General features: G+C 34.6%; 1 protein-coding gene across 7 annotated transcripts in view; it reads right to left on the bottom strand.

The window, feature by feature from the left end:
- LOC129398082 (zinc-regulated GTPase metalloprotein activator 1A-like) overlaps positions 1-15,314 on the bottom strand; it is a 43,014-nt gene that overhangs the window by 9,599 nt on the left and 18,101 nt on the right. For 2 of the 7 annotated variants that reach the window (XM_063605568.1, XM_063605569.1), the window contains exons 7-10: positions 10,523-10,569; positions 8,754-8,840; positions 6,078-6,122; positions 158-214 (exon numbers count right to left, since the gene is read on the bottom strand). In XM_063605568.1, the coding sequence (XP_063461638.1) occupies positions 158-214; positions 6,078-6,122; positions 8,754-8,840; positions 10,523-10,569 (236 nt within the window). Of the gene's footprint in view, positions 1-157; positions 215-335; positions 1,234-1,952; positions 2,093-4,746; positions 4,785-5,365; positions 5,489-6,077; positions 6,123-8,753; positions 8,841-10,522; positions 10,570-15,314 lie in introns of those variants that run through there. The other 5 variants (XM_063605570.1, XM_063605571.1, XM_063605566.1 and 2 more) reach the window with 4 other exon arrangements.

Genomic DNA, 15,314 nt, shown 5'->3' with positions numbered 1-15,314 from the left:
TAAAACTTCCAAGAATATACCTCATTAAGAATGGTCTTGTATGCCAAAGGAATGGCAGGAAGCTTAAATCATGGATGCAATTGTGCGAATCATTCCTGTTAACTATGGGGAAAAAAGGTACATAACAATAAAAGTAACCAAATTATACAAAACATACCTTATTCCAGAGAGACTATCAAAGGCATGAAGATCTAATACATTAGAGAGATCAACTCTAAAAGGAAGAAAACTAACGTGAGCAGTTGGAAATTCTGTGAAATACATCCAATTAATCAAGAAAAAAAAACTCTGACTCTTAAAAAATTTTACACATAAAATTCATAGAAGTGGGCAAATGGTGTAACATTTGAATCACAGTTGAATCAAGATTGAAAATTATTTGGTTATTACTTCAATGAATTAGGTTTTTTTAAAACTTTCAATTATCTTTTCAATCCTGAAATTTATGAGCTTTTCAAATACATTTTTATAGCTAAAAAATCAGCTAAAGAACAGAAACTTTTCCAAGCAGCTTATTACTCAAAAGATGAAACAAAAGAAATGACAAATAGAATTAACAAATAGGTACATTCCAGATACCTCTGCAATTTTTGTATTTCTTTTATACCCCCTCCCTTGATATAACATGTAATATAAAAATGAGGAGTCAAATAACCAATGTACAAAATATTAAGTTACTCTAGGACCCTGATCTTCACGTGATTTGATTTCATTCATTCAGAATGGGGCTGCATGTAGAAAGAAAATTCCCACCATCCGAATAGACATTATTTCTCTTAGAATTATTTAATGATAATTAAACTCATTTAATTGAATCAAATGATTCAAATCAGGTGAGAATAAATAACATATCACAATTAGCATTAGGTTTGGTTTAAATATAAAAAAGCAAATTTATAAAGACTGGTGATTGAGTTATAATTTTAACATAAGCCCAGAAAACCACAGAGGACAGGCCGGGCGCGGTGGCTCATGCCTGCAATCCCAGTACTTTGGGAGGCCGAGGCGGGCAGATCACAAGGTCAAGATCAAGACCATCCTGGCCATGGACAACGTGGTGAAACCCTGTCTCTACCAAAAATACAAAAATTAGCTGGGTGTGGTGGCACGCACCTGTAGTCCCAGCTACTCGGGAGGCTGCGGCAGGAGAATCATTTGAACCCAGGAAGTGGAGGTTGCAGTGAGCCGAGATTGCACCACTGCACTCCAGCCTGGCACAGAGTGAGACTCCGCCTCAAAAGGAAAAAAAAAAAAAGAACAGCAGAGGACAGTGATTTCTCATAATCAAAGCTAAGGTGAAGAAATATTTAAAGAAAATGACAAATGTATAGTTTCAAATTTAGATTCCAGAAGCTTGCCAAACATTTCTTAAATTTTCTTACAAGGAAAAAAAACATCATTGGTCAGATTCAAGATTTTTTTTTCTTTAATGCACAAACATATAAGAAAAAACATCTCCTTTATCTTAGGACTGACCAACTGTGCCTGCTTTCTTTATTCTCAACAGTCTATCACATACTCGCACTCGTGACAACAATACTGTGTTAGATTACGAATGCTTGTCTTGGCAAAAGAGAGACAAATTCCCATCTTATTACTCCAAAGTTCTATGTTAGTAGACTGTAACAGCAACTCAAATTCTGGGCATTTTAGATGTACAGAATTAGAAAAATGATCAAGCAAAGAAGCAAATGTTCTATGAAGAAATTTTTGAATATCAGTTTACACTAAAAGGCCAAAGTCTAATATTAAACATATTTCCTTTTTCACCCCCCACCCCTCCCCCCACTACTGAGCATATTTATATTGACAGGTCACAAACAAGGGGCATGGGGGCTCCACTTTGGGAGGCCAAGGTGGGCGGATCACTTTGAGGCCAGGAGTTTGACACCAACCTGGCCAAACCGTCTCTACTAAAAATACAAAAATTAGCTGGGTGTGGTGGTGCACACCTGTAATCCCAGCTACTTGGAGGGTGAAGCAGGAGAATCGCTTGAACCCAGGAGGCAGAGGTTTCAGTGAGCCGAGATCGCACCACCGCACTCCAACTTGGGGGACAGAGTGAGATTCTGTCTCAAACCAGAGTGAGATTCTGTCTCAAATAGATAAAAATAAATAAAAATAAAAATAAAAATAAACCAAATGAATGAAGTTTCCCTCCAAGTTTGTCATCTTCATCTTAGGAAATAGCTTAAAGTTTAATAAAGTTTACACATGCCAATTTTGTGAATATCAAATTCAACAGTTTGGAAACACAAGCTTCTAAATAAACTGTTTCACTGTGACAGTGTCCTTGAGAATACATGTCATCCTGAGGTAATTCTGCTTTATACTCAGATTCTTTCCATACTTCCAAAAAAGGATCAATATTAGACCTGTACAACAAATTACACTCTTTTACAGAAAATAATAAAATATCCAAGTCTCTCACCAAATTTTCAAAAAAGAGGAAAAGTGTAAGCTTCCAGATGAAAGTTTCTATAGCTTTCCCCAAATTTAGTACCACCATGAAAAAGAAATTCTTCACTCATTCAAGGCATACGACTAGAAAACTAATTTCCATGGCATCAAATTAATTTCCTCCTTTGGAGATAAAACCATGAGATCTTTTCCAAAGCATTAAAATCGCCAAGAAAAAAAAAAAGAAAAAAAAGACCATTACCAGCATTTTAAAACTGAGTAAGAGAATGAAGTAAACAAAAAAGGGAAAGAAAAAGCTTCAAAAGTTCGTTTTTCTCCTCATTTCTTGAACTCTCTATTCCAGAAGTACCTAATGTTTTTCTTAAAAGAGAGGCTTTCAATTTTTCCCTAGGTCTAAAGGCTGCTTTAAGTAGCCTAAGACCAAAGACAGGAGAGTGAAAACGAAGAGGGTTTTGGCTCTCCAAGGTGGGGGTGGAATTGCAGCTACTGCTTAGGGATATTTTCCAGTGGTCATCTCTTCAAACTCCAGTGAGTCTCACAAACAGGGTGCACCAGCCAATCCAAGTATCCAGTATCTAAAATGCAAACTGTAGATACTATCCAAATTGACAGTAGATAGCTCAGTAAATAGCTGAGCAAACTGCAATGATAGCTCAGTCTTGAACTCTGGAAATAAATTTCCAAAAGCCTTCCCCAGTGGCACTTCAAACTCAAAAACGTTTACAAAACTAATCACATTTTCCAAACCTGCTTCCACCACTACCCGACCTGTTGCTCCTCCTTCCTGTATTTCCTATACCTCGGAGATTAGCCTCACATTGAATCTACCTCCCAAGAGTCATGTTGCTTTTAAAATCCTTCACTAACTCCTTGCTCCCTACAGAAGAAAATCCAAACTATGTATCATGGCATTCAAGACCCTTTGTGGTAAGTTCTCTATCTCTTCAGTCATACCACTTTTTCTGTGCTACATAATACCAAGTTTTCTAGCCATTCTAAAATATTCAAAGGTCCCTGGAATACAAAATCTTCCTTATACCTGGAAAGTTATCCCTACCCTACTCCATCTGTAAAAGCCTTATTCATTCTTTAAGACTCAGGTCAATGACTGCCTTCTCGGTCAATATTTTCCTGACTCTTTTTCAAGAAAAGTTGAGCAATCATTCCCTCTATTTTCCTATTATTATAGAACTCTGTGCTTTTAAAATTCTTGTATTAATATTAATATCTATTATGTTGCCTTTTTGTTTGTTTGCTTCTGTTTCCCCCCAATGACTGATCTCCTTAAAGGCAGAGTTTTTGCCTTATCCATTGCTTATATAGTCCTTAAAATGCTATGAAATGCATAGCAGGCAGTTTGTCAAATTAATTTAACTTATTATTGACCAGCTGTGTTTTGGTTTTCCTCTGTTCAGTCCACTTACATTTCTAAAAATTAAGAAAAAGTCTAGAGAAGATTAAAATGACACATCTTCTAACCTTTTACTCCTACTTCTGAAATCTATGTGGTTCACTAGTACTTCCATTTGCTACTAAATCAACTTAAGTCTTACCACTAAGACGATGCTACACACTATTCCTTTTCCTTACTCTTAACTACTCAAGGTGAGCCTTTTTCTACACATGCTTATAGCAGTTTATTGTCAGTACTTGTCGGCTACAAAATGGTAAAAAATTTTTAAAAAACAAAAAATAAAACAAAACTTCTATAAGAGTGACTTTGACTATTTTGTTAACCAAATCTCTGGGTTTTTTGTTTGTTTGTTTTTTTTTTTTTTTTTTGAGACAGAGTCTCGCTCTGTCACCCAGGCTGGAGTGCCGTGGTGCGATCTCAGCTCACTGCAAGCTCCGCCTCCCGGGTTCACGCCATTCTCCTGCCTCAGCCTCCTGAGTAGCTGGGACTACAGGCGCCCACCACCAGGCTCAGCTAATTTTTTGTATTTTTAGTAGAGATGGGGTTTTACAGTGTTAGCCAGGATGGTCTCCATCTCCTGACCTCGTGATCCACCCACCTTGGCCTCCCAAAGTGCTGGGATTACAGGCGTGAGCCACCGCGCCCAGCCCAAATCTCCAGTTTCTAAACTGGTAAGCTCAAGTTGCTATGCCTCAAGGAATTTGAGAGAATATTTAATGTAAGATTCAGGACCCAATAGTAAGAATTCTACTCAGGACATCTGATCTTCATTGAAAAGGATTCTAATCCAACTTCAGTCCTCATAGCAAGGAAGTACTCTTTCAGAAAGTCCCTAGATTCTCAGATGCATTGGCAAGCACCATACACTGAAGAACTCACAGAAGATTTTAGTCACTTGCTCACTCATCCACTTGAAGTAAGAAAAATCAATCACTGCATGTTTATTGTTCTATAATAAAGCAAATGTTAGAAATAAAAGTTAGAAATGTCAAACACACTAAATTGTTACATAATAAACTAATCAAGACACAACTTTTATTCAGGACATGGATATTTCTGAAATGAAAACAAAAGAAGAGAATTGACTTAAAATGTTTATAAATACGAATATTATGACAGAACCAAAGCTATTTATGAGCATTATTTTTAAAAGCTTGTTTAAGTATTATGCACTTGTCTGTATGACATTTTGTAAAGCGGAGAAAAATTAAGGAGAAAGGAATTGTAGAACACTAACAGGAAGAGGACAGATACTGAGGAATGGCTCATGGTATAAGTGAGATTATCAGAGACTTTCTACAATGGAATTTGAAATGCAGGGAGCACATTTGGTGTATGGTTGCAGAGGACTTACACTAAGGGCATTCTTCTGCTACCTCTGCCAGCAGATGAGTGGCTCCTGAGAATGCATACCAAATTAATTCCCCAGCTGTTCACATGCATATAAGCAGCTGCTGCTGTTACTGCCTAATACTTTTATGGCAGTCTGTCAGCACCTCTAATCTCTGCCATAGCAGACAAGCCACTCACCTAAGGCCTCTGCTGTACTTCCAAAGAAAGAATTTCTCAAGTAGAGACTGAGTGGAACTAGACTGCCAGCTGTGAGCCTCAGAGCTCCTGGCTGCCTGTTGCTGAGTCTATCAGCTGCTGAGCCTTTCTCACCAAAAAAAAAGAGCTTAATAAAATAACCCTGCACAGAAATTTTCTGAAATTAAGATAACATTCAATGGAAAACAGAATTTAATCTACAGAAATACACTTCACAGATGTTTTAGGAACAGAACCTAGAGAAAATGAAAGTCAAAATTTAATAAAAGAATTTGTCAGGAACTTCAAGGTAAAGACTCCATGTATTTTTTGGCAACTATAAAACACTAAGAAGGCTTTTTAAATATTAAAAAGCCATTTAAACACTTCAAATTAAGATTCCTCAATATACTTCAGATTTCTGTACTGAGTTACCCTCTCGAGTGTTTGTAAGTCTTTTCTTCCTCATTAAGCAAACACTTACACAGTGTTATCATGGCTTTGTAATCTTAGTTTTGAAGACAGGCAAATGTACTAGCCAAATATGCCAAACTAACTTATTAAGAGCATTCCAAACAACATTTTGGATCCAATTCTTTTTAAATGCACTTAGATCTTTCTTATATCAGAATCAAGCATATTTGTCAATTACTTAATGTTTATTATTAATAACTAAAATGATTTGTTATTAATAGGAATAGCTTTTTTAAAGTACCTTGATCTTTGTGTTTCTAAGATTTGTCCTAGTCCATTTATGGATCTGAAATAAATAATAAATGAGGAAGACAAAGTTTAAAAGTAAAAATTAACTTTTTAAAAAAGTATACAAAGTATATTGTTTCTAAAACAGGAAATAAGCATACCCAAATACATCTGGAACCAGAAAATAATTAAAAACAGAAAAACAAAACTTGCTTTAAAAAATAATTATGATTTTCCTTCAAACAATAAATCACATATATTCCACTCATACATCAATAAAGCATATATGCAAAAATTCGCACAACTGTCCGATTAAGGGCTACTTTGTGGTTAATAAAAAGACGCTTCACTTTAGAAAAAATCATTCATAAATAGTCAGTTATCCTAGTGTTCTTAAAAATGAGTAGATACTCAAAATTTTTACGGTGGTCACTTTTTTCCTCAGGCATACATGGTAGAAATGGCTATATACACACTAAAAATAAAAACCTAGTTGTAAGTTGCTTTGCCCCCAGCCTGTCCATAGTATTCACAGTAATTCTAAGTCACACATCCCAGGTTCCTTTATAGAATAACCTCGTCAGTTCCCTAATTAGGCTCTCTACCCGTTATGCCTGTTCTCCTTCTTTTGATACTATAGAATATGGCTTTGTATGGCAGCAAAAAGTACCTGTTAAATTCTTTTCAACACACTGTACACCTCATCTATTTATCTTTTCCATTGCCTATCATCAGTCATCAATTCTCTATCATGAATTCAATTGTCTTTAGGGTTACTTACCCAAGATTCTTGCTACTTGTTCAAGTTTGTTCTCATGGGTAAGGCTTCCCACATATAATGATTCTGAGGCAAGTCTCTCCACTATTTTACAAAATTCTTAAATCTTCTTTTTTGAATACACTCTAGTCTGATGGCTAATTCCTCTCAAACATGTTTACCTTTTTTCACCTCCCCAAATATCATTCTGAGTCAGTCACAAGTCTGATATAAAGGGAGGGTAAAAGCCAAAAGGGTGTGTAATTTATCAAATTGCTTCTTCCAAATTCATTTCTAGTACTGTTAACAAGCTGGCTAATAATCAATATTGTCAGTGTCAGAGATTTAGCTTAGGTCTCTATAAGGATATAAAAGTCAAGTAATAATTATCATTCCTTTTATGCCAAAAACGTTTGCTAAATAGATTGTGTTCTTCTTAGCAATCACAATGGTGCACAAGATTTATGAAGAGAAACAAGATTAGAAGACCAGTGTCAAAAAATGTAAAAGCAATCTTCATTCATCACTTTCTCCTTTTCAAAATCAGCCATCTTTTTCTTTCTTCCCTTTTTTACTATACCTTGAACTTACTATGTAAGCTAAGAAAAAAAATTACATAATATAGCTAACAGAGCACTTACTATGTGTCAGCACTGTGCAAAGTTTACCAACATTGTCTCATGTAATACTCAAAGCAAACTTATGATAGGCATTATGCCTTTTACAGAGGAGGCTTTAAAAGGGTAAATAAGCTCCCTAAGAAGACAATGAGAAACAGACCAAGGATTAGAACCCAAGCAGATTCCAAGGTCTGTGATCTTTAACACTACGCAACAAGACCTACCCTCCACGTGGAGACATTATATTTTTTTATAGTAAAGTTTAAGGACATTACTATTAAAATAAGATGAAATATGTGGAAAAAATATGAATTTCTTTCTTCCACAATCATTAATCATGGCAAATAATCTCCTAATGAGCCTTACCTTTATTGATTCAATTTATAATATATACTATATGAACTGAGATGACAGATTCAAAATCTAATGTCAGTAGAACTTATAAATACTAAGAATAGTAATTTTGAGCCATCACGCTCAAAGCATTGTACACATTAAACATAACGAATAATAATAGCTACCGAATGTCTCTCTGTATAGGGCTTTTATTAGTTCAGGTCTTACAAAATAATTCAAAACAAAGCCCCTGAACTATAACCTCATTTGAAAAGTCCATCTTTGTTTTCAAAAGGAATGGGAGTCTCCAGAACAGTCAGCAAAATGACTGTTAGCACGTATTTGAGCATCATTCATATTGTCCTGATTGTCCTATGCTGATCAGCCTTGGCTATGGACAAAGAAGATATTAAAGCAAGCTGGACGACAAGGCATGGTTGACAGTTAAGGAAGATGAAGTCAACAAGAGTTCAGAGAAAACTGAGACCACTTGAGTCAGGGAAGACTTCACATAGGAAGTGGGGAGAGACAGAATAGGCTCTATAGAATAAATTTAAAAAAAAAAAAAACAGAACAAGAAAGAACTCAGGGATTGGCAGAGTGAGAATACATTATGAGTAAAGACAGGAACTGACAGGATGCATCCATGGGAAAGTGAATTAACCATCCTGGGTAAAGTTAGGGAAGATTGACATTAGGAAAGAGTCAAAGAGAAGACAGGAAAAGAAAGATGGAGTGAGAAGACCCTGAATATCAGTCTATTAACTGTGAACTATATTCTGCAAGCACTGGGGACTAATTTTATGTATTACCATTTATATAACAATTAGCCATCAACAATATATGTGATTCCCTAAAGTTCTTGAAGCAGGTCAACCTTATACCTTAAGTTTCTACAGGGCAACAATCAGAGTAAAAAATATTCTGTGTATACAATATGGATCTGTAGGCACTTAACACACTTATCATTTTGTACCTAATTGTCGTTCTTAATTTCTTTACATCTTCTTCTGGCACCAAGTCTGTTTTATTAATGAGAATGATATCTGCCAAAGCAACTTGCCTAAAATAGCAAACAAAAAGAAATGTTAAGAAATTTTAAATAATATACACGCATGCAGATTAATACATCAAAAGAGAAATGTTAACAAATTAAAAATAAATAAAAACACCTCACGTAGATCAATATATCAGTTAAGAATTATATAGTGCTCTATAGGAGTGATTCAGTTTACTCCTAATCCGCTAATTTTTCAATGTGAATGAATTGTATTCATTACTATGCAAGTTCAGATTTCACATTACCCATTCGCAAAGTATTTACTAAGTTCTGTTACTTGCTACTCTTGTGCTACAAAGATAAGTCTCAAAAAGTTTACAATCAAAAGGATGATTTTAAACTCATAATTTTCTTTGTGAAGAAAAGCATAAAATTCAGATATCCAATATGGTAAAAAGAAGAAGAGTTTACCTACTAAAATACTGTAATATTTACCAAAATTTTCAAAGAAATAGAATAACTTCACTTAATACTAAAAACTGTATTAAACAGGTTTTTTAAAACTATACTTCAGAGCTGGGCATGGTAGAGCACACCTGTAGTCCTGGCTACTTAGGAGGCTGAGGAGGGAGGATCCCTTAAGCCCAGGAGTTCAAGTCCAACCTGGGCAACATAGCAAGACTCCATTTCTTAAAAAAAATAAGCTATACTTCAGAAGATATATCAGGATATTGCCCATATGTCTTCTTTATCACTATAAATATACTGTATATTATCTCTGTAAAGAATCCAGTTGACTGAATGCTAGATAACAAAGTAGATGATAATAATCAGAAGCTCTATTTTCTATTAACAGGATAGTAAAACTGGAAATTCTTTCAATTTTCCTCAATTATTCAGGGTCTTATGCTTTATCTCAAAGAATACAACTAAATTCTCAAAACTAAATTAACTTTAGTTCACTGAAAGAGCAGGTTTCAACAGTATGTACATCACAAATCCAATTTGGCTATTTTCTATTTGGCTTATTTATATTTTCTATAATAACCATATTTTCATAAGGAAAAAAGTTATAAAAATACTTAAGTTCAGCCAGGCGCAGTGGATTCATGCCTGTAATCCCAGCACTTTGGGAGGCCGAGGCGGGTGGATCACCTGAGGTCAGGAGCTCGAGACCAGCCTGGCCAACATGGTGAAACCCCATCTCTACTAAAAAAAAATAAAATAAAATAAAATAAATTTTTAAAAAATGCAAAAATTAGCTGGGCATGGTGGCGGGTGCCTGTAATCCCAGCTACTTGGGAGGCTGAGGCAGGAGAATCGCTTGAACCTGGGAGGCAGAGGTTGCAGTGAGCCTGCACTTCAGCCTGGGTGACAGAGTGAGATTCTGTCTCAAAAAATAATAATTATTATTATTATACATATATATATATATAAAATCTTCAATCCCAAAGAAATTGTATGACAAGAAAATATTTTTAAATGTTAATATTTCCCGAGTTCCTCAAAATTACAGAACTCCTGTGTTCAGCATTCACTTTATGCTATGACAAAAATGACTTTAAGTAAAAGTTCAGTTATGAGATCATTATAAATAGATAGCAATAATTCAACTAAGGGAAAAAAAGAAAATAAATTTTCCTTGACTATGTTTTAAATTTTCTTAGTTTGTTTTTGGTTTTCATCTTAGTGATTTTTCTCTTTACAATTAGCCAGCAATCAATATATACTTTAAATATGAATACCTAGTAGCTTCATTGATAAGGCCATCAGGTTTCTCTTCTGTTAAATGCTAAACAAAAAAAAGTTTGAATAAAGTTACTATAATACAATAAAAAATCTAATGTCAACACAAAGGATTTTACTTTAGAGACATTTTCTTGCATCTAATAAAAACTTCAACATGTTCTGTTACTGAATACACAAATCCAAAACTAACTTTTCTAGCTGAAAGCATTTTTCTTCCCCATTTGCAATTTTTTTCTACAAGTGAACCTGTGGGGTTTTATACGGGGAGGAAGAGCGCTTAGGATTTCATACTCCTGACCTTTTCTTTTACTTAAAAGGAAAACCCCTTTGATTCACATAATGTCATAAAAACATAGAAGATTACAGTTCAGATTTTAGGTATTTTCCTTCTTACAAAACTGTTCTGGTTCTAAATATTCATTATTACTTATTTTTAAAAAAGGATAACCACTGAAATATACTTTCTTAGAATCTAATATACTTCCCTTCACACCAAACCCCCATATTAGAATCTAAAATACTTCCCTACACCCCAGCCCACAATCATGCACCACGTGAACTCAGTACTAGGCCTTTCAAACACCCTAGAAACAAATAAGTGGTGGGAAGGCTGATTCAGCCCTGATTCTAGCCTAAAAGCAGTTTATCATTTAGAAACCTATACTTGCTAATCTGGCCTCTCAGTGCAACTGTTTATTTTACTGACCTCTCCAGAGTCAGGCTAACTCCAAAAAATATTTTGACACTGACTTAGAGCCCAAGTGGTAGTTTTCATCTCTCTGGAGGCAAGTTTTGTTGTCTGTTTTTTTTTTCCCCCCCTCATAATCCTGTTTACATCCCTAACATCATCAACATCACAAGCTTCTTCTCTGGGAAATTACACTTTTACCCTCATTACCTCAAACCTCAATAGAGGTTCCCTGTCACAATAAAAAGCTGGCTACTGAGGTTTAGAGGCAACTAGATTATAGTAATACTCTATATTTGAAGCCAACTTTACAAATGAATTAAATCCTTGAATCTAACTTTATAAATTATATACATTTTTCTCATTTAGCTTTCATAATAATTATGGGAGATGGCTATTTTCATTTATAAAGGAAGAAACTAAATCTAACACCCTCATCATCACAGGATACTATATTTTATATACAATCACAGGGACTTTTTTTTTAATTGAACACACACCCATCAAGTAAAATGAACATAATTTTAAAGTCTTTGTGAAATCTTTTATGCCACATAAAATCAGTCTGTGTACAATGCTACACAAATGTCAATAACCATATATCAGAGCCAAACCAGTTTCATAATTCACGGGGAGATGATCATTAGGGGTATCTGAATAGTTTGGAACCTCAGAGCAAGCAGGTAATAATTTTATTTAACAAGCTTGATTAGGTCTATAGAAGAAACATTTTTTCCTTCTAAAAGTTCAGCAAATTCTATTTTGAGGAAAACAAAACTGAAATAAAATCATGGCAATGATACTTCTACTTCAGGCAAAATCTTGTTCAATTCAACTGCAGATCCACTCTGCAATTATTGAAGTCACAGAACTTGACAAGTATTGTATCAAAAATCATTCCATGCCAAAAGATCAAGTTTAATATTTTTTTCATAATTCATCTTGGCCTGAGGCTACAACAAGTCCTATTGTTATATACTCTGCCTCTAGAGAATGAGGCTGCTAACAGACCTTGGAATGGTGCCTGGCACAAAGGCTCAAGACATATTTGTTGAATGAATTGTAATTAACACCTCCTGTTGTGGGGATACATAAAAGATGTTACATGAAAAATGCCATCTAACATGCAGCAACAAATCTCTTCCCATTAAGCAGTAAATCTACTTAACAATGATATATTTTTGGCAAGGCATCTGCCTCTGAATGATCCTATAGTACTGAAAATTCTTTTTAAACTGAAATATTTTTCAAGATATTATATTATTGACCTTATGAAAGCTTTTTTAACATATGAAATTGGGGTTATTTGGCTATGAGTTTGTGAGGCATAAAAATGATATGACAGAAGAATTACAGATTTGTTTTTGCATTTCCATGCCTAAATATAACTAATACAATGTTAGTTTCACAAGGTAATGTGCAATGTTTTAAATGCATTTACCTCTCCAAAATATTAGAATTCTTCACTCAAAGCTAACAGTGGTAGACTAACGTTTTACTACTTCCAGGCAGTCAGAAAGTATCAAATATAAAAATAAATGAAAATCACCCCAAATGAGAGCCTGCCAATATTTACAGCTGTATTAAAATTATATGTAATCATATATAATTATAGCAGAAGAGATAAATGTCCTCTTCTATGCCCATAGGAAAGCTATACAAACATTTTAAAAAATAAGTGCATATTAACATTTATTTTCTTTAGACATCAGCCCTGCATTTCCCTCATGTGACTTCCTACCTTCCCAAGTCAAACTCTGCAAAAAGTATAAAATCAATGTCTTCTATTCAAAAGAACATTCTCCAATAATACATTATATACCATTTGGTCATTAAGTCAGATGACTTTCATTTATAAAATAAAACAAAATGGAAATTTTGGCATTCTATTCCACCTGTATAAGTGAAGAAAAAATTTTTGCAAAATATTTTTTAAATATTTTATACTACATAGATGTCCAAAGTATTCCTTATCTCTGCTTAACAACTATGGCTTTTGCTTATATATCAAAAAAGACAAAAATAATTTTGATACTAATTAATCCAACATATTCAAAAGGCTAAGGATCAAAACCCCAATTTAACTTACCACAAGAAACAAAGGAAATTAAAGGGGAGTGGTGTGAGATGTTGGTCAAAGAATACAAAGTTTGTTATACAAGATGCATAAGTCATGGAGAGCTAATTACAGCATGATGACTGTAGTTAATTCTATTGTATACTTGAATCTGCTAAAACATAGATCTTAATTGTTCTTACCACCCCCTCTCAAAAAAATAGCAATGTGAGGTGATGGATAGGTTAACTAGCTCGATTGTTTTATATTTCACACATTGTATACCTTAAATATATATAATTCTTACTTGTCAATTATACCTCAATAAAGCTGGGGGGGTTAGGGAGAGAAACAAAGGAACTCTCTGAAATAACACCACTGTAGACCTAAATTCATGAAGGGCTATAGGGTGTCCTTTTCTGCAGAAAGAAAGAAAGAAGCAGGACCGAAAAAAGAGAAAGAAAGAAAAGAAAAAACTATCTTAAAACCCACTGGCTATGAAAGAACACTGCTGTTGACCAGAGTGGAAATAAATCTAGTGTCAAAGACGTCTGGTGTCATTTTTAAAAAGCAGCAGCAGGAACTATTTCTTTCAAATGGATTGGTTACAGATGTAACACTATTTTAGTTTTTAAAAAATTATTGCATAATGTCAGTCTATTTATTGTTCTGATCTTTTCCAAGCTAACTGTTTTCTGACTGAATTGTTTCAACAGATTGTGCAATATAACAGAGGAACCAAGAAGAAACCTCTCACTTGACCTTCTCTGGGTAACTTCATTCATTGCTTCTATTGCATTAAATGCTGTCACATTTGTGGAACTGAAAAGAACAATGTCAGTAGCCTGGGTGTCAAGTCCTGAGAATAGAGAGCTGTCATTTTAAGTTGTCCAATTCTTTGCCTATGATTAAAAAATGAATATTTCAGATCAATGGGTGACAATCCTATTAGCATGATACCCCATGATATCAATTACCACTTCAGTTTCAATTTGGCTGGCTGGCCACAGGGTACCATTTCTCAAATTTACTTGTGATGGGCTGGCTCTGTGAAGCATGACATTCTTAAATTGCTGCCCATTATCCAAGTGTCATTACTTGTACTGCCTCAGAATTCTCTGAATCACAAGCAGCTACTGAGGTCAAGCTTTGCAACCAGAGGAATTGGACAAGTTGGAAAATTCTTTATATCAAGGCAAAGTTATTTATCTGGCATCCGACTTAGAAAATCTAAAGTTTCCATTATCCTGACAGTGTGTCAGTTTTGTGTAGGTATACTGATTTAATAATTTAAGAGGTTTTATCAAGGTAGCAGGAGGTTAAACGTTTACTGTGTTTGCATTATTCAGAATGTTGCTTTGTTTTTTTGGCCTCTATCATGCTGATAATAGATTCTATTTAACTCTTCTCCATACCCAACTATACATATAAAATTATTCCTATAATCATAAAATACATAAACAGTTTGACTTTTGGCATGGCATTTTCAGTCTATCAAAATAAAAAAAAATGTCTTAGCAGTTATCTGTCACATAGGTATATCAAATTTTGTAATAAATTTATGGAAGAGGTAGATTCAAACATGCCTATAATAAACATTCAAAATGAATAATTTGGGGCTTTTTTGCTACCTCCATAAGCATTTTGCAAGAAATATGATTTCCAACAGTCATTGGAATTTTTCTGCGTGAAACTGTAATACTGTATTTGGGATCATTCTTTGATTCTTAAATTATATTCATAAATTCATAAATTGAGATTTTAAACTCTAAAAAAGGAGTTTTCTTCCAAACTTTTCAAATTAGGGCACTCTATCAACGAGGGAGAGAAGACCCAGTGAAGAGGTATTGGTAGCTATTTGACAAACCTGACATATCCCCTTAGAGCATAATTTCAGCAAAGATTTGGGGAAAAAAAAGCAAACTTAAACATTAACAAGTTCAGGCCGGGCGTGGTGGCTCATGCCTGTAATCCCAGCACTTTGGGAGGCCGAGGCAGGTGGATCAGTTGAGGTCAGGAGTTCATGACCAGGCTGGTCAACATG

The sequence above is a fragment of the Pan paniscus genome, chromosome 5, assembly GCF_029289425.2.
Source record: "Pan paniscus chromosome 5, NHGRI_mPanPan1-v2.0_pri, whole genome shotgun sequence".
NCBI lineage: Eukaryota > Metazoa > Chordata > Mammalia > Primates > Hominidae > Pan > Pan paniscus.
The sequence above is the reverse complement of the archived record's forward strand: the minus strand, read 5'-3'. Positions and strand labels throughout refer to the sequence as shown.